This window comes from Entelurus aequoreus, linkage group LG14 (genome assembly GCF_033978785.1).
Source record: "Entelurus aequoreus isolate RoL-2023_Sb linkage group LG14, RoL_Eaeq_v1.1, whole genome shotgun sequence".
NCBI lineage: Eukaryota > Metazoa > Chordata > Actinopteri > Syngnathiformes > Syngnathidae > Entelurus > Entelurus aequoreus.
The window spans coordinates 11,366,401-11,387,063 of NC_084744.1; the positions used below are offsets into that span (position 1 = coordinate 11,366,401).

At 40.9% G+C, this 20,663-nt stretch overlaps 1 protein-coding gene across 2 annotated transcripts in view; it reads right to left on the minus strand.

The window, feature by feature from the left end:
• Window positions 1–20,663, minus strand: part of uxs1 (UDP-glucuronate decarboxylase 1) — a 104,496-nt gene that overhangs the window by 53,881 nt on the left and 29,952 nt on the right. For both annotated transcript variants that reach the window (XM_062068889.1, XM_062068888.1), the window contains exons 6-8: window positions 17,371–17,551; window positions 1,801–1,905; window positions 1,257–1,316 (exon numbers count right to left, since the gene is read on the minus strand). In XM_062068889.1, the coding sequence (XP_061924873.1) occupies window positions 1,257–1,316; window positions 1,801–1,905; window positions 17,371–17,551 (346 nt within the window). The remainder of the gene's footprint in view (window positions 1–1,256; window positions 1,317–1,800; window positions 1,906–17,370; window positions 17,552–20,663) is intronic.

The following is a 20,663-nucleotide window of genomic DNA, read 5'->3' on the forward strand; positions in this document are numbered from 1 at the left end:
GGTTTGTGAAACCTTTCATCAGTTTGTCAACACATCAGTCCAGTTCCAATAAGGACTAGATTATCCCACTGACCCAGAAGGTTCATAAATATAGACCCGGGCAACATATGAAAATCAACTGGATAACTTTGCTGACTTCGATAATAGTCATGTCAGTGTGTGAAGTGAAGTGAATTACATTTATATAGCGCTTTTTTCTCTAGAAAATCAAAGCACTTTACATAGTGAAACTCATTATCTACATTTAAACCAGCGTGGGTGGCACTTGGTGCAGGTGGGTAAAGTGTCTTGCCAAGGACACAACGTCAGTGACTAGGATGGCGGAAGCTGAAATCGAACCTGGAACCCTCAAGTTGCTGGGACGCCCGCGCTACCAATCCAGCCACGCAGTCCTGTTTTCTTTGTCTCTCGATTTTAAGCATGGTGAAAGTGGGTTCAATCTGTGCATCGCTTTCAGCACCTGAGCGTGTTTATTCAATAGCAAAAAATAAAATCAATTGGTGAGTCCTCTTGTCAGTCATCCACAACATTTGCCTCAGTGGGCAAAAGTCAGACAGCTAGTTTTATCTAGTCCAGATTGGAGATGTCTAAAGTGGTTTCACTAAAGGAGTTTGGAGAACAACTACAAGTAAGTAATTTCATTGTATTTATAAAGCGCTTTTCACAGATAAAAATCATGAAGCGCTGTACAAAACATAGGTAAATTAAAACAACATCCATCCTTCCATTTTCTACCGCTTGTCCCTATCGGGTCGCGGTGGTGCTGGAGCCTATCCCAGCTGCACACTGGCGGAAAGCGGGGTACACCCTGGACAAGTCGCCACCTCATCGCAGGGCCAACACAGATAGACAGACAACATTCACACTCACATTCACACACTAGGGACCATTTAGTGTTGCGAATCAACCTATCCCCAGGTGCATGTCTTTGGAGGTGGGAGGAAGCTGGAGTACCCGGAGGGAACCCACGCAGTCACGGGGAGAACATGCAAACTGCACACAGGAAGATCCCGAGCCCAGGATTGAACCCAGGATCTTCGTATTGTGAGGCACATGCACTAACCCCTGTTACACCGTGCTGCCCACAATTAAATTAAAACACCATAAAAGGATTTAAAAAAGTAGATTTAAGAAGTTAAAAAGAAGTTAAAAGGCACATTGACTAAAAACTTTACATTAAAAAAAAAAAAAACTTTACATACAAAGTGCTAATATAACTTTATTACAATAACCAAGGTGACCTGAACTGTTCTTACCTCCGTAAACCTCCGATGTAGAAGCCAATAGGAGTCTGGCGCCCACGCGTTTAGCAAGGCCTTTGTGACAAAACCAAACAGACTTTCTTTACAGGGACAAATAAGAGCTGATTGTGCAAACAACATTGGACACATGCAGTGATAATAAGCACATTCTTGCTCCATTAGGCTGCACAATCAACAAATGCATTCCTATCATTCAGTCACAGTGCTGCGGCAAGACTGGCATGTTTGGTTAAAACATCCATCCATCCATCCATTTTCATACCGCTTGTCCCTTTCGAGGTCACAGGGGGTGCTGGAGCCTATCTCAGCTGCATTCAGGTGGAAGGCGGGGTACACCCTGGACAAGTCGCCACCTCATCGCAGGGCCAACACAGATAGACGGACAACATTCATACTCACATTCACACACTGGGGCCAAAGGACAATCATCTTTTTTTCCCTTTGACATTCAAATATATATATATATATATATATATATATATATATATATATATATATATATATATATATATATATATATATATATCCTTTAACTCACCGAGCATGTTGAGAGTGCCAATGGTGTTCGTCTTGAGGGTTTTGATGGGGTTGTACATATAATTGGGAGGAGAGGCCGGCGAAGCCAAGTGAAAGATCTGATCCACTGAGGAGAGAAGAAGCAAATAAAATATAACACTGGCAAGGAAACATGAGTTCAAAACATTCAGGGAAGTTCTGCAAAACCTTTAACATTGACATTGAATTGCATGAATACAAAGGTCGAAGCCAGCTGTCAAAGAAATGAGCATCGTATTGTAGGGTTGTCCCGATCCGATATTTGGATCGGATCGGCCCCCGATATTTGCCAAAAAATGCATATCGGCAAGGCATGGGAAAATGCCGATCCAGACCCAGTTATTAAAAAAATAACGGTCTGTGCTTTCCAACGCACCGATTTAAATAATACATTTCACTTTTTTGCTGCTCCCTAATTTCCGTTCCGCATTTTCCAGCACACCTTCAACACATCCACAGGTCTGTGTCCTAACCGTTAAGACGGCCATGTGAATTAAAAGTTACCGGTAAAAATGTCAGCTGTCTCTGTGCGATATAGAAAATGACTATATCGTGATATTCAAGTAAACGTTCTCACGCAGTTGCTTTTAGCTGCTGGCATTACACGACAGGCTCTTCTCACTCTTTCCTGTGTCTCCTTCTCACAGACGGCAAGCACACCCTCTACATACCTCACATACTGTCACGTCATATGTCACATACGTATACGCCCTCGCGCAAGGTAGCAGCATGTGTAACGTTAGCTGTGATGCTAGCGCAGCCGTGCGAGTGGTAATACGAATAAAGGAAGAATTAATTAATTCCCCCAAAAAACAGCATGGGTCCATCGTCTGGCGGTGGTTTGGCTTCAAGTGGGAATATGTCGAACAAACAACCGTAATTTGTCAAGTGTGGAGCAAAAGCGTTGCTATAAAAAGTAGCATTACTGCTAATATGTAGCATCATTTGAAAAGTCCCCTGGTAGAGAATGAAGAGTGTTTGAAACTCCGCACGTCAACATCTCCATTCTGTGCCACACGCCCACACCATCAAAATGCCAAGGCAAACATTTCCAGATCAACACCGTATGAAAAAAATAGTGATTTTTTTTAGTTGTGATTTCCTTCTCTGCATGAAAGTTTAAAAGTAGCATATATTAATGCAGTATGAAGAAGAATGTTTTAATGTAGACACATAGAATCATCATACTGCTGTGATTATATGCATCAAGTGTTAATTCAAGGCTAAGGGAAAATATCGAGATATATATCGTGTATCGCGATATGGCCTTAAAATATTGCGATATTAAAAAAAGGCAATATCGCCCATCCCTAGTTCAATGATGCCATTTCTGCATGTCATGTATAATTTTGTCTATTTTGTGTTCATCCTTGAATAAACAGTTCAGTTTCTTGTTACCAACCATTGTGTATTTTTCCAACTCACCTAATTCAGCTGGCTAGTTGTTATCAAGAGTACTAAAACCCTTTTCAACATGAATCTGACAACTAAGTAGGCTAAATAACTTTAAACTTTAATACATGCTCGGATAGGCCAGTATCGGCCAGTATCGGTATCGGATCTGAAAGGCAAAAACAACATCGGTATCGGATCGGGAGTGCTAAAACCTGGATCGGGACATCCCTATCGTATTGAACAAAACCATAAACTACCCTGGGAAAGCCAAATAAAAAAGTATTTTAATACCAAAACTCTGGGTGTGTTAAATTTTGTTTAATGATTACTTTCTGCTAATGACACTTGTTGGCTAGGGAAATAACTTCTGATCCAGACCGCTAAGGTAGTTATCTTCTTTTGCCTGCCTAAGCTGCTGCATAATGTTAACATTTAACTTTTAGGAGCGCCTTTGGGTCATTAAAAGTTGGAACACTCGAGTCCAGCAGTTTGTGATGGGGCAAAATTATATTTTGTTGGTCCAGTTTTGTAACAAAGGTAAAAAATTTAATTAGCTCCACCATTAATAACAAACTAAACTGAAAACATAAATGAATATGATATTTTCAGACTAGGGCTGCATTCACACTTTTAGTTTAGTTAAGTGGTCCAAACCAAAACATTTTTAAAAAAAAAAGTTCCTGGGTGTATACTTACGTGCAGTTTACTAGGTATTCACACTGGTATTTTTGTTAAACGACCCAAAGCTGCACAGTAAAAAAATATATGCATTAAGGGCCCAATTCTCCCATGTGCTGAAGTGAAAAAAGGTGCGCACCTGCACAAATTCTGGCTGAGCAGCATTCTCCCACTCAACTTAAGTCTGTCACGGAGCACCTTCATCCAAGATGCGTGCTTTGGGTAAAGCAACATCTAATGCACCAGTAGAGTGGAAAAACAAGTTGCCTCTATATTGAAACTATTATCATATATATCTGTTTTATGACACCAAAAAACTTAAAAGTTTGCAAATAGATATGATCAAAATAGTATCAATCTCACAGAGATTCCCGAGCCATTTTGAGAGATAATGAGGAAGCCAGTCATGTCATCGCTTGACGGAGAGGTAGGAACCACAGATCCCTTCCTCACCAACAACAATGCAAATCATGCAGACTTTGTGAGAGCCAACAACGATTACTTTGGGAAAAATATGATCCATAAACGTATATTGTTGATCCTAAATATAAGAAAAATGATCGACAAGTTTCAGAAGCTCTGCCAAAAAGATCCAGCTTTAGTAAAACACTAAGCATCATGTAGCAGTATTGTTAAGTGTTAAAAAATAAACACAAACTCCAAACATAATACAACAATAGCTTACTGTACAGTGTCTGCTCTCACTGCGATGACGACTGATAGGATAACAATATCTTCCAGTTTAGCTGAAAATATCATCTTGATCCACACCAAGGGTTACCAAGGAAGTCTCCCTGCAGACACGGTTGTGTGTGTTTGTCACCATCTCCGGGTATGAATTGAATGTCATAGATGAACAACTTCTAGATTCAAGGCTAAATCCTCCTAATATCCAGATGAGAGGCATGATTTATAATCTAGAATAACATTGACGAGGCGAGACGCGATCATGCAGGAGCAGCAGGACATCGCTGCCGGCTCAGAGTAAAGCAGCGGAGGGCTACTGAGCTGTCTGTATCATTGCGCTGCTAAAAAATAGTTTGTCTGCATTAGCGCTTATAATAACATCACTAATATTTGGTCAATATATGTATAAAAGGTGTTGGCGAGTTTCGGATGGTTATTTTGAGGGTTTTAAGGGTCAAATAGAGAGAGCCCCCATTGACTACATTGTTAGCAAACATTTTATGTATTTATTTAGTTACGACTTAGAAAAAGAAAACATGTTCATGTCTTATATAGGGATTGTGATTGATAAGACAAATGTTTGCATATTTCCAGTATGACTGATCTGATATTATGGTCAGAGTGCAGAAGTGTTACTCCAGTGACGTCAATCTATGGAAATAGCTGAAGGTATTTGGAGCGGAATATTCAAATACCATTAGATATGGTTTAATGGATACTATAAAACACAATTAAGCAAATAAAGTCAACTTGTTTTTCACTCTACTGGTGCTTTAAATGTGGGCGTTCCCTATCAAATCTGGCCTACCGTGTTTTCTCCCACCGACTTAACTGTGCATTTGGAAAGTATTCACAGCGTTTCACTTTTTCCCCATTTTGTTATCCATCCATTTCCTACCGCTTGTCCCGAACGGGGTCGTGGGGGGTGCTGGAGCCTATCTCAGCTGCATGTTATAGCCTTATTCCAAAATGGAATAAATTAATGTTTGTCCTTAAAATTCTACAGGCAATACCTAATATTGTCAATGTGAAAATGTACTAACAATTCAAAAAATCATATGAACATTTGATGAATGAATTTGATGCCACCAGCTTGGCACACCTATCAGTTTTGCCCATTCCTAATTGCAGCACCTCTCAAGCTCCATCAGGTTGGATGGGAAGCGTTGGTTTTCATCCAGGATGTACATTGCTGCATTCATTTTTCCCACTATCTTGACGAGTCTCCCGGTTCCTTCCGCTGAAAAACATCCCCACAGCATAGTGCTGTCACCACCATGCTTCATTTGCTGCATATTTATTGCAGTTTTTCGCTAAATAAAAGCAATATTTCTCAAATTTCAAAAAATACTACATTCGCGACTTGAAGGTGTTCTCATTAAAGGGTGTTTTGTGTCATTAGCCATGATTGTTGTAAAATACTGTGCCGCGAGACTCTACTTAGAGAAAATGGACGCTTTGCGATTCCATGGTTTTGGAGCTGTGATTACAATTGCAGCCACTGCTCTTGTCGTGATTGTCAATACAAGACAAAAGCAGCGGGTCATCGCTAAAGGGCAACAACGCCCTTACGTATGGCAGCGGCCATGAATAAGGGATTTTTGGGGGAGAATTGTAAACGAGGAATTCACAGACGAATTGTGGATTCAAGGGCCCCCTCGACATTGTTCGGGAATGTGGGTCTCTACGAGCCTGTAGGGATGGTATAGGCCTGGAGATGAGCGTTGTTTGGTTTCCTCCAAACATGACACCTGGCATTCACGCCAAAGACTTCAATCTTTTGTCTCATCACAGCACAGAATTTTGTTTCTCATGGACTGCGAGTATTTCAGGTGAATGTTGGCAAACTTTTACGAAGGAATGGGTTCTGTCTGGCCACTCTACCATGCCATGCAGGCCTGATTGATGAACTGCTGCAGAGATGGTTGTCCTTCTGGTAGGTTCTCCTCTCTCCACAGAGGAATGCTGAAGCTCTGACAAAATGACCATTGGGTTCTCGGTCACCTCTCTGACTGGACTAAGGGAAATGGAGCAATGTAAAGAGACATCTTTGAGGAAACCAATGCTTCCCATTCAACATGATGGAGCTTGAGAGGTGCTGCAAAGAGGAATGGGCAAAACTGATAAGTGTGTAAAGATAAGTGTGTCAAGCTTGTGGCATCATATTCAAAAAGACTTAAAACTACAATTGCTGCCAAACCGGCCTCAACAAAGTAGTGAGCAAAGAATACTTACGTACATGTGATTTTGTTTATTTTTTTATTTTAATAAATTAGCAAAATAAAAATAACTTTTGACATTGCTATTATAAAATGTTGAGAACAAAAATTTATGTATTCCATTTTGGAATAAGGCTGTAACATAAAAAGTTGGAAAAGTCAAGCGCTGTCAATAATTTCCAGATGCACTGCAAGTACCTTTGTTCTTACGCACTTCTGAGGCTGCAATTCGTCCAGCGCTCCTTGGATGCAGTGTACATCATAAAAGAAAGTTCCATAAAATTGTCAAATCTATTCCAAAAACTTCAATTAAGACACCTGAAACATCCATTAAGATGATGATAAAATGACCATAATGCCACAATTATCAACAATCGAAATGCACGTCGTTGTCTTGTAAGTGATTTACTGTCATTTCAACACGGGTCTGTGTAGTTTATACTCAAGTGAACCAAACTGTACCAGAGTTCACTTGTACTTGAGATCTATCTCTTAGGTGGTCTCAGTACGCTTGTTTTAATGCATTGCAGGATTAGGATGGTTCAGTTCATACAAATCTTACAGAGTAAACATCAGAGTACTTAGAAAACGTTTAGTCCATTTAAAATTAAACTTCAGTGCAGACCAAACCAATAGTCCAAGACTCTCTGTAAGGCACCTGGTTCAGCTATGGTGAGAAAGTGACAAACCAAGTTGTCCCAAACCTTAATGGCATATTGGTGTTACAACCAAGATGGGGCCACCTACGGATGCCCTGGTGTTTTGGTGCGCCCTGTTTTGTCTTTCTCTGAATTCTATTGCGTATCTGCATGCTCTTACACCCGAAAAGCTTATCAACATAAGAACTACTTCGCCAACCGACCTACTGCCACTTTTTTTGCCATCTGCTGCGGATTTGGTCCATCTTTTGACCAAAAAAGTGAGACGGTGCAGAAGAGGAAAGAGAGTTGTAGCTCTTGTGCGTCTCCGCGGACATGGATTACGCATGTTCGATAGGCCTGGGCGGAAAATCTATTGAGGCGTGTCTAAATGAAATTAAACAATGGATGTCCAGCAACTTTTTGCATCTTAACACTAAGAAAACAGAAATGTTGTCAAGCAGGATCAGGTTCTACCGGCACCTGTTTTATATTTTATAATACCACCAAACAATTGTACAAAGCGACTCAGTAAAGAATCTTGTTTTTATCTTCGTCCCAACTCTCTCGTTTGAGTCACACAATAAGAGTGTTACTAAAACAGCCTTCATTCATCTCTGTAACCTCGTTAAAATTCATCTAATTTTGTCCACCACCGACGCTGAGATCATTATTCATGCGTTCGTTATCTTATGTCGATTACTCTAACACATTATGTTCAGGTTTCCCTATGTTTTGCATTAAAAGATTACACTAGGTACAAAATGCAGCTGCTAGACTTCTGACAAGAACAAAAATGTTTAATCATATTACGCCTATACTGGCTCACCTGCACTGGCTTCCTGTGCACTGAAGATGCGACTTTAAGGTTTTACTACTTATGTATAAAATACTAAACTGTCTTGCCCCATCCTACCTTGCTGACTGTAAGTCCTGGCCAAAAATCTGCGTTCTAAGAAGGCTTATTAGTGATTCCCAAAACCCAGAAAAGTCTGCGGGCTATAGAGCCTTTTCTAGTCGGTCTCCAGTATTCTGGAATGCCCTACTGATAACACTAAGAGATGCTACCTCAGTAGAAGCATTTAAGTCCCATCTTAAAACTAATTTGTACATTCTAGCCTTTAAAATGACCCTTTTTTAGACTAGTTGATCTACTGTCTCTCTTTTCTGCCCCCTTCTACTGTGCCGAGAGGTTATCAGATGGCCATGGATAAGTTTCCACAGAGGACGCGCTAGCTGTTCCAAGTCAGGACGCGGGGTGGACCACTCTTCTGTGCCTAAGTTGGTGACGTCTCTGCGCTACTGACTTGTCTATATGCAAGAGGATCCCCCTGCTTACCTCCATATGGACTGTACTCTCACATTATTAACTGTAGCCACTCAGCATCCATTGCATCTGCGGTCCTTTTCAAGTTTTGTCTTTGTTCCGACTGGGTTGAGTTTTTTCTTGCCAGGATGTGGATCAGAGGCCAGGACGACGTTGTGGTTTGTGCAGCCCTTTGAGGCATTTGTGATTAAGGGTTACATAGATAAACTTTGACTTTGATTTGGTTGAAAACATTTAAAAATATATTTTTTCTCCCCTTGCTTTGGCATATTTTTTGCCCCGAGAAGCTTCCGTAGCTTTTGCCCTCCCCATTACTTCTTTAGCAGAGATTTACACACCTAGCAAAACCTGGCTAATGCAAATGCGAACGAAAGCGAGATGTTTGTTCCAAAGAAAAGTGTCATCAGTGGTTTAGATTTGCGGCAACAGGACAAATGAATACACACTGCAAGTCTGTTTAAAAAAGACAGCAGCACAACAAACTTATACCAGCATCTGAAAACGAAGCGAACAAGACTGCAACAACAACAAACTCCAGCTAAAAATCAGCTTAAGTAGAATCATTTACACAATGTACCATGTATGAGGAGAAAGGAGCACAATGTAGGGACAGCACAGTGGGGCAGTGGTTAGTGCTTGTGCCTCACAATAACAAGGTCCTGGGTTCGATTATCGGGCTTGGGGTCTTTCTGTGTGGAGTTTGCATGTTCTCCCCGTGACTGCCTGCGTTCATTCCGGGTACTCCGGCTTCATCCCACTTCCAAAGACATGGGGATAGGCTGATTGGCAACACTAAATTGGCCCTAGTGTGTGAATTTGAGTGTGAATGTTGTCTCTGTGTTGGCCCTGCGATGAGGTGGCGACTAGTCCAGGGTGTACCCTGCCTTCCAATCAAGTGCAGCTGGAGGCTCCAGCACCCCCTGCAACCCCGAAAGGGATAAGCGGTAGAAAATGGATGGATGGATGGATGGAGCACAATGCACAGAGCGATCAGTAAAGCCTACATTTGTCCACTTATCATCTGGACTCCCCGGGAACCTACGCCAGGATCCTGTTGGTGGAATGTAGCTCTGCATTCAAAACCATCCTCCTACCTCTTCAACAGGACAAGCTCAGCTCAATGTCCCTGATACCTTTTGCATATGGATCACTGACTTCCTGACAGACCGGAAGCAGCATGTGCAGCTGGGGATGATCATGATCCATTTGCACCGGATCCCCGCAAGGCTGTGTACTTTCTCCTCTGCTCTTATCGATGTACACAAACTGCTGCACCTCCAGTCACGAGTCCGTGAAACTGTTTAAGTTTGTGAATGACACTACCAGATAACGATGAGTCTGCTTACAGATAGGAGGTAGACCGTCTGGTGTCCTGGTGCAGCCGCAACACCCTGGAACTTAACGCCCAGAAAACAGTGAAGATGATTGTGGACTTCAGGAAAGCCAGAGCCCCACTGTCCCACTTCACTCTAACAGACTTCCCCGTCTCCATCGTGGACGCACTGGACGCTTTCCGCTTCCTGGGCTCCACCATCACACAGGACCTGAAGTGGGAGCAAAACATCTGCTCCCTCAGGCCCAGCAGAGGATGTTTTTCCAGTGGCAGCTGAGGCAACTCAAGCGGCCAAAACAAATGTTGGCGCAGTTCTACAAGGCCATCCTTGCGTCCATCCTCACCACCTTCATCACAGTGCAGTGTCCTGGGGCCACAGCCAGGGAAACACACAGATTGCAGCGAATCATACGCTCTGCTGAGAAGGTAGTCGGCTGCAACCTCTCATCTCTCCGAGACGTGTATACCTCCAGGACTCAAGGGCGTGCAAGCTAGGTTGCAGCCGACCCTTCTCACCCTGGACACAGACTATTCGACTTCCCCTCAGGCAAGAGACTAAGGTCCATTCAGACCAAAATCTCCCGCCACAAGAACAGTTTTTCCCCCTCTGCCATCAGGCTCATAAAAAAAACTGATCTGTCAGATGCACTGTCACATTCTGCAATGATTTCACTTTCACCTACTGCTCACTGTCCACATCACTCATGCAAATATGTATACAGTCTACAGAGTCAAGATATTTTATCTTAAGTGTATTCATAATATTTTATTCATCTGGTTTTATTCTCAATTCTATTTTTAGCGTGGTTATGTTAGTTGTGCTAGTTAATGTTTTATGTAGCAGTATTGCACACACAAAAAAAACCTAGTTTGTGAACCCTCACTGACAATGGCAATGAAAGGATTCTGATTCTTATTATGAACATAAGACAGTGAACAGATTAAACTATGTGGTTAGCATGTACTCATACATAGCAACAAATGCAATATTTATATGTGTCAAATTGTGCACAATTTCATGCACATTAAACACATTCAGGAAACTCATTTACCAATTCCTATGCTTGTCCTAATGCATGCATCACAATTTGTGGCAACAAGCTTATTTAGTGTAAACCTTGTGTCAGTTGGTAGATACTGAATGATCAAACTGAGCATAAAGCAGGGGTGGGCAATTAATTTTCACCGGGGGCCGCATAAGCAACCCGAGCACTGCTGGAGGGCCACACGACAATATTTAAATTACATTTTGCTCAATATTATTTTTGATATACCGTAAGATAAATAATAATGATGATAATAATAATAATAATTTAATTTAACCTAACTTAACTTTATACAAAAGCATATTGCTTTTGATGGTCACTTTATCCTGCATTATCCAACATTTTTCCCCATCAGATTTGGACAACCATCTGTTGTTAAAAATAGTTTTTAATCATATTTATTTTATATTGTTTTTTATATTGGTTTTATATGTAATTGTTTTTTCTTTTTATTCAGTCATTGGTGGAGCTAAGGATAATATTTGAATATTGTTTTTAATATTGTTGTGCAGCACTTTGGAAACATTTTGTTGTTTAAATGTGCTATATAAATAAAGTGGATTGGATTGTCACACCTGCCAGCTTGTCCCAACACGCATTTACCTCTGTGAACAAGTCATTACCTGTGGTTGTCTCTTTAATTGACTGCATCAGAGCTCTCATCCAAAGTTAGCGAAAAACAGTCCATGTCTCCGGGCATTATCAGCGCAACAAAGTCCAATAAGCACTCCTTAATAAACTCTCCGTCAGAAAACGCCTTACTTTTTCTGGCGCTTTTGTGAGAAATGACGAAACTTGTCCTGACGGCTGCATCTCTGGGGGTGTGAAATATGGCAAAAAGTCCTTGTTGGCTTTGCAGTTTTACCATCAACGCATCAGCCTCCCTTGCGCGCGCTTCATCAGACACATTCCGGTATTTTCCCTCGTATTTCTTCGTGTAGTGGCGATTAAAATGATATTTAAACACAGCAACCTGTGTACCACACATTAAGCACACGGCTTTACCATTAATTTATGTAAAGAAATACTTGGCAGTCCATGTCTTGTTGGAAACGCGCCATTCCTCATCAACTTTTCTTTTTTTAGCGTCTCATCACTTGTCTCTATGCACCTTCACTCACAGGTTCCCCCCGGACATACGGCATAAATAACACATTTCAAAATAAAAGCAGCACAGTTGTATTGCGCGCACGACATAGATGTTTTTTAAACTTTATTTTGTAATTTGTAATTGCGCCGTTCAATTCACTCACAATCGCACACGCGCATACGTCCACACGGAAGTAGTACAAATAACGCTTTTCAAAACAAAAGCAGCACCGTTGTATTGCACACTCGACATAGATACTTTTTGAAATGTATTTTGTAATTTATGATTGGCCTCACGCGGGCCGGACAGGGATGCGCAAAGGGCCGGATGCGGCCCGCGGGCCGTACAATGCCCAGGTCTGGCATAAAGCCTATGATTCTAAAAAATTCTCATGAGCCATTTTGAGGTCAGCTTACAATGAATCAGAGTGAAATCTATGAACTGTAAAGCTCAAACGAGCAATAACCACATACGTATCTTCCTGAGAACTTCCGCAGTGGCCGTTTGTTTTTGGTTTAATACATCAGAGTTACAAATAATGGGGGAAAATAGTCCATTTATGCAAAACCCAAATGTCCGGTTATTAGGTAGTTTGGTAGAGATACCAAATCATTTTAGCAATGAGATGAATCACCACTTTTTAAAAAGTTTATTATGTCTGTTCTCATGTCAATATTGCTTACACTGTTTGCTGGTGCAATTACGCACTCCTGTTGCTCTTTATGCAATCTCATAGGAGCCATATTCAAACTGCAACCACCCACACTGGTTTCTGAGCTGGTCTACCCACAGTAATATGCCACGGTACATAGACTGAAATTACTCTTTTTTTTTTTTCTTTTGTTAAATGTTGTAATACAAGGGAAAGTGAAAAAAAATTTTTTTTTTTGGTGGAAGGCGGGAGGCGGTTACGCAAGTGAGCTTAGAAACAAATCAAGGGTTAAATTTAATGAGGCTTGGAGATAAATGAGTGGTGTGCAGAAGGTGAGTCAGCAAATAACTAGGCTCTTGATTCATATTAGAATTATTAAGGCGTTGTTTTACCTAGAGAACATTAGGACACGACATGTAATACCAATGTCCAGGGTATCTCCTTAATGTAACTGAATGTGCCGCGTCGCCACAGCCTTTTTATTACTGCCACACCTTGAAAATAAAGTTTTTTTATTTTACCTAAAAACAAATGAATTATAATATATTGTAGCCCTCAGAAGAAATCACACAAAGTCTGACACTATTTTTATTCATTACCAATCTTATGATAACCAACGTCACAATTCCAACTGGTTTTACCTGCTGTGCAAACACTTTCGTATCGCGAGTCTGCGCTTCCCCGGACACACAACAACACTTGCTTATTCTCTGCCAATCACCTTTCAGGCATGGATAGTGTCTTTGTAAACATGGCAAAAACTGACATAAAATCCAAACCACATGAACATAAAACATTAACACCAGCTGGTCGTTAAAGTATATGAATTGAAATATATAGCCTATTATGTGTGCACTATTGACAAGTGATGTACAGAAAACTTGACCACCGAAAATAGACTTTGATCACCAAAAACCGTGCTACAGAAACCGGATGTATACAAAACGCACGCCATTATCTGGAGCGTTGTCAACATGTCTGCCATGTGGACGCGATTTGTATATATATTGCAGATATACCCGCGGACAGCCATCTACAAAATGTACAAATATTAAGAGGAGAGTGGCGGCTTTTAAGAAGAGAAAGTCCAACCCGCGCGAAGCAAGTGTGACGTCATGCTCGCTGCAGCTAATAGGGAAATTTAGCTGGGTTTAGACCGTCATGAGAGGTTAGTTTTACCCTACTAATGATGTATTGTTACAATAGTAGAGTCTCTAAACAGAAGTAGAGTCTCTAAACACAACTAACTTCTATAACACCACCAGAAAAAGATTTGTTGCGAGTTGTTTTTGATTTAAAAAAAAGTAATTACAAGTCTGTAAACACTTAAAAAAAATCTCAACGAAGTACATTGTACAAAAAGCAGCAACAATTGAAAATATGGAAAAACGCTAAAAAAAAAAAGTTAAGCAAATTAAGAATAATATTTTTTGTTTTAAAAGTATGTATACATTTTTGTGCCTTTAAAAAAAAATTCTCATCATCAGAGCAAATTATGTAAATTACTCAATAACTACCATAACTACGCCCCCACAGCCACAGGTATCTTCGCATTTTAGGGGAAACCCTGATTTCAATGTAATATTTTCTGCGAACACCCTGTAAAGAAAAATAAGCAAAAGCTACGAGGAGTTTGTCAAATAGGACCCCTATAAATTGCCTAATTCCTTAAAAAAATGGAACCTGCAAACTGTGTTTTTCTGCATAGGTTCTTTGACACTTTTTGTGCATTTTGTCATGTTAAACACGTGTTATAGATTTAGGTGTCAGTCAAAACACATTGGTGGTGGATGCTAAAATTTTATAACTCACTACGACGTGCTCTCCAACATGTTATCCTTTGTGAGACAGCAAATTAGCTGACCGAATCAACAGTACCTTTGCTGATTGTAATCAAGTAGTGTCTCTAACGTGATTAATCAACATTAAATTCCACTTACTGTATTTTTAAGACCATAGGGTGCACCGGATTATAAGTCACACTGCAGAGGAGCGGATCTATTTAGGTCCATTTTCATACAAAATGCGCACCGGATTATAAGGCGCATTAAAAGGGTGAAATTATGATTTTTTTTTCTAAATTTAAAACACTTCCTTGTGGTCTACATAACACGTAATGGTGGTTCTTTGGTCAAAATGTTGCATAGATTATGTTTTACACACCATCTTCAAGTCGTCTTCTGACCGTTGCTTCAGGATGTACCGTTTGTGAGCGGTTTTATTTACGAGGCTTCGAAAGTGTTTTGTCCCGGTCATCTTTGTTGTACCGGTGTAGTGTGCAAGGACGGGAGTCAAAGAAGTGTAAAAAAATGGAGCTAACTGTTTTAATGACATTCAGACTTTACATAAATCAATAACGGAGCAGCATCTCCTCATCCGTGGCTCACGTGTCTTGTGAAAAACCGTCCGACCGGAACTCTCTAATAATTAAAGTGTGGGTGTATAATGTAAACCCACTACACTGGTAGTTTTTAGCGCTTCCATAGCGAGTCTACAGACAGATATAAGTTAGAACTTTACGCTACTTTATGTTAGAAATGGTAACAGCGGTGGTTGAATGCCCCATAACTAGGGTTGGGTATCGAGTATCGATTGGAACCAGGACTAACTTTCCGATTCTCCCGGAATCGTTCAAAAGTTTAAATTTCGATTCCTATTTTCGATACACAGTCCGCCGACCGGAAAAAAATATGTCCGCCGAACCGGAAGAAGAAGCCGCTGAACACCAACGAAGAAGCGCCCACCGCCGGAAGTGTTAGCATAGCCGAGCGAGTCAGTCAAGCTCAAGCATGGATAGCGGGCGTCGGCGGTCGAAAGTGTGGCTTTACTTTACAAAAAAAAATGAAATAACCGCGAAATAACAGAGCTCCAAGTCCATCAAGAAACGAGTGGAGAGAGAGCTGCAGATGTACCAGGACGTTCCACCGATACTTATGTCTGACGACCCTGCTGCATGGTGGTGGAACCAACAAAAGACTTATCCTTTGCTGTCATATCTCGCTTTCTCCTATTTATGCGTTCAAACTTCTTCCACACCCAGCGAACGTGTATTTTCCACAGCAGGAGACACTATCTGTCCAGAACGCTCACGCATCCTGCCTGAGAAGGCGGATATGGTCATTTTCCTAAACAAGAACTGTCTCTGATTTTATACTGTACCTGCTGCTAATCTGGACTGGGTTTTGCAAGTTGTTTCTTATTGTTTATTTGCTTTTCTGCACCAGGTTAGCCCATCAGTGGGAGCACGGTAACATTTTTAAGTACCTGCAGCATCATACACTTGTGTGTGTAAATGTGTTTTCATGAGGTTTCCTGCAGCATCATACACTTATGTGTAAATGTGTTTTCATGAGGTTTTCAAAAATAAAGCTCTCTTGAGGAAAGTGTACCCCTGGGAAAATGTATTCATAATTTATAATATTTATATTCAAGTTCATAGATTTGATGTTTATATTCTAGTTGAAAACAGCCCTGTGAGGAATTTATAGTAAAGTTCATAACAAGTTAATAGAATTAAAATTGATGGAGAATGTCAGACTTTTTCATTCAGAAAGACTGTAGGTTAGCTAGCTCATTTAAAATATCCTAAACTTTTTTTTGACCCTGCCTCTTAAAAGAATCTGAGCCGAGAATCGTCAGGAATCGGAATCGAAACAAAGAATCGGAATCGGAATCGTTCGAATTCAAACGATACCCAACCCTACCCATAACAAGAACATAGAGAAAAAGAAGAAGCTTATCGACTATGGACTACAATGGTGGAGCGCGCAAATTTTCAGTACTTATGCAGATCCCAAATACACATCAGCAGGTACCAAAAGGTAAGAAAAGGTGGTTTTGCATAATATTGTGAAACAAAACGGCAGATAATGTTTGCTAATAGTTGCCATTTTGCGGTCCTTATACACACACCATAATAAAACCTGTATGTTGAATCACAGCATGTCTGACTACGGTAGCCGTAATGCTATCAAGCGGTGCGGCTTCTCAGCTTGCCAAAGTTGTACTAAAACATTTTGACAGATTTTTGAGCGCCATGTGTAATGTTTTATATTCTCAATGGAACATTTAAAGTTTTGGTGTTGTTTACTGGTGTCATCTTACAGTCTACACGTATCTCTTGTGTGACTGCCATCTCCTGGTCACACTTATTATTACACCATGTACCAAATAAAATAACTTCAGAATCGGTAAGCACGACCAGAATTATTCCGTACATTAGGCGCACCGGGTTATAAGGTGCACTGTCGATTTTAAGTGCGCCTTATAGTCCGGAAAATACGGTAAATAAAATCATTCTTAATGATCAATTAACTGCCTATTCTGTCTTTTTTTTTAATCCTAGACCAATTATGTAATTTCATCGTCTTAAATACATTCAGGAGCCAGTCTGTTCCTACCAGCTCAGCGTTAATTTCCACATCCTTGTTGACTCTTGCCAGGATGAAAAAAAACACAAAATCCAATCACTTGTCGTCGTTCCCTCACCCTCGATGTAGAGTGGCTCCACCACGTCATGATTGATGAGCTCAAAGTTCTCATGGCCTATCCAGTGCTCCACGTTCCTTTTCCTCCCCGTGAAGAAGTTGTCCACCACGGTCACCTCATGGCCATCCATCATCAGCTTGTCCGTTAGGTGGGAGCCCACAAAGCCTGCACCACCAGTAATCTTGAAAAAGAAACAAGAATGGTCAAAAGTTACAGAAATATTATTACTATGCCAGGGGTCTCCTGCTCGCCTCCTGAGTTTAAGTAGCTCACCAATAAGGTCAAAAAATATTTGATATGAAGGAGCCCTAGTATGCAAAACCAACTTTTCTTCCTATTGGTACCTGCTGTTGTGTATTTTGGATCTGCATAAGTTCTGAAGATTTGAAATCGAATTGTGGAGATATAGCGGAGATATTTATAAAACAAGCGTGCCTTCCTTCATACTTCCTCTAAACCAGGGGCGTCAAACTAATTTTAGCTCAAGGGCCACATGAAGGAAAATCTATTCCCACGCGGGCCGGACTGGTAAAATCATTGCATAATAACTTAAAAATAGACAAATTCAAATTCTTTTTTTGTCTCACTTTGGCCAAAAATAGAGCAAGTACATTCTGAAAATGTACATACTACAAATAATCCTCTTGGCAAAACACTTGACGTAAATTGAAAACTTGGGAAAAAATTGGTGCAGTTTCAAAAACACCATCAAGAACACAATGAATTCAGACTTTGTCTCAGTGTTTTTACAAAGCCATTAAACTTGAAGCACTTCTTGTTTAGCATTCTAACGTTGGCAGTTAATTAAAAATGTTTGGAAAAGCAACCACTTGTTTCCACAAACCGCCGCATTGGTGAAATCCGCATACTGCCACAACACAATCATTCATCATCATTCAAATATTATAATTATAATTAAACATGGTGTCAGTTATCAAAACGACACCATAGCTTTGTGATGTGGCTTTTGTGAACAGAGCCTGACGGGACTTCAGACCTTGTTTTAATTCTTCCACCTTCTGTAGCCTTTGTTCCGTGTCCATATTCTTGTCTTTGTGTTTGTTAGACGTTTAATAGTGCCTTCTTAGATTATATTCTTTCATTACAACCACACTTTCTCCACACAGAAGACACACAGGTTTGCCTTTTACCTCCGTGAACATGTACTCTGCCTCCCACCTGGCTTGGAACCCCCTGTTCTCACCGTCCACCTTCCGTTTAGCCATTATTGGGGAGGGGGGTTGCTGAAAGTTGACATCTGCCCTGAATGCTGATGAATAATGAAGCCGAGGCCCACTTGGGGCGCTGCAGTGAGTTCGCGGACTACCGTTGTATTGTGGGGAATGGAGTATCAGTGCGTGCAAAACAGCAGCAGGCGGCTGTGGCCTGCGGGACGGTTCTTAAACTAATCAAATATCATCCGGGGGCCATAGATACCGGTAATTCATTCGTGGGCCAGGTCTGGCCCACAGGCCTTGACACCAAGGCTCTAAACGGTCTGTTTGGAATTTGAACAATCTGTGATGTCACCGGTTGGGAAATACGTCACCGGATTATCCATATATGGTATAAATGTACCAAGAGTGCCTTGCGCGCGTAGCCATTGTTGTCCGACGCTGTAGTCAATAAGCTCCTTCTTTTTCGCTATCTTCTTTTTGTATGGCAGACTGGCTCGTACACGCACATGCATCCTCTGCTGTTGCTATTTCTAATACATATTAACATATGGTCCTAACTTATATCTGTCAGTAGACTTGCTATGGAAGCGCTAAAAACTACAACAAAGATGGTCGGGAGAAGACGCTGTCGAAGTGGAGCCACGTAAATAAGCCCGCCCACAAAACGGCAGCACTTGGACCACACAAGTAGCTGTCCATCACGAAAAGACATTGTTTAATTTACCATGAATTCCAGACTATAAACTGCTACTTTTTTCCTACACTTTGAACCCTATGGATTAAAGACGGAGGAGCGGCTAATGTATGAATTTTTCTTCCCTGGCGGCAATTATAAAAATAATGTTATGAAAAAAACAAGCAAGCTCCTATATTCATCTCCTGAGGCCTCAGTCAGGACAAATAAAATTCAATTAGAATATTTTCACCTTTACCGTTTCATGCGGCAGGGTTGCCCCATGATCCCATTGCTCTTGCTATTGAGCCTCTGTCAAAAGCGCTTCGTACCAACCCGCTTATTACAATATATATATAGACACAATGTGCAGCTGAAAGACTCTGTACTAAGCAACTAACACTAGAATGTTTAAATATTGGCTGCAATATGAAGCATTTGATCCTCCTCTGTTATGGCTGGTAATGGAGGCTAACTCAACCAAACCAGTATCTCTTGGGGCTCGAGTTTACTCTCCCATTTACTCATCAACATTCGCTTTTACGTAAAATCCCATCGTTAAAACCTCATTTAGGATCTGAGTTCAGTTTAAGCGCTATTTTGGCTTGCAGACTACTTCTAGTCTTGTACCCATCACTGCTAATCATGCTTTCTCTCTCTGTCTTGTCGATGGTGCCTTTTTAAGATGGTCAAGTCTGGGGATCAACAACATTAAATATTTATACATTGACAACACTATTGCCTCTTTACAGCAACTTTGAGATAAATGTTTACTCCCGAATTAACACTTTTTTTAAATAGCTACAGATCCGCAGTATTGTTCGTAATACTTTCCGTAGGTTTTCAGATTGGCCGACTGACACAGTTTTAGTTAGATGTGTTTCTGACACTGCATCCAACTTAAAAAGAATCAGTTACACTTATTTATAACCATTTTTTCTTTTACGCCCTGAGTCCCTAAATGTAATTAAGTCAGTTTGGGAGGATTTAGGAGTGACCCTATCTGAGGAGAGCTGGACAGAAATTTTAAGTGACTTAGAGTTCATACGTCTTCTATTTGTGCTAGACCCAGCCTCATCCAATGCAAGCTAATACATTGTACGTATTAAATCAAGGTTCGACTCGCTAAGATGTATGGCGAAATATCTGAATCGTGTGATCGGCGCCAATATTCTCCAGCTAACTTAATACATATGTTTGGCTCTGCCCATCCCTGTGCAGTTATTGGACAACATTTTTTTAGAAACTTTTGTCTTTGGTAATTGGCTAAAGGATTGAACCGAATCCTCTAAGTAGACTATTCGGGGTAGCCACTCAGTCATCTTCCATCCATCCATCCATTTTCTACCGTTTATCCCTTTCGGGGTCGCGGGGGGTGCTGGAGCCTATCTCAGCTACAATCGGGCGGAAGGCGGGGTACACCCTGGACAAGTCGCTACCTC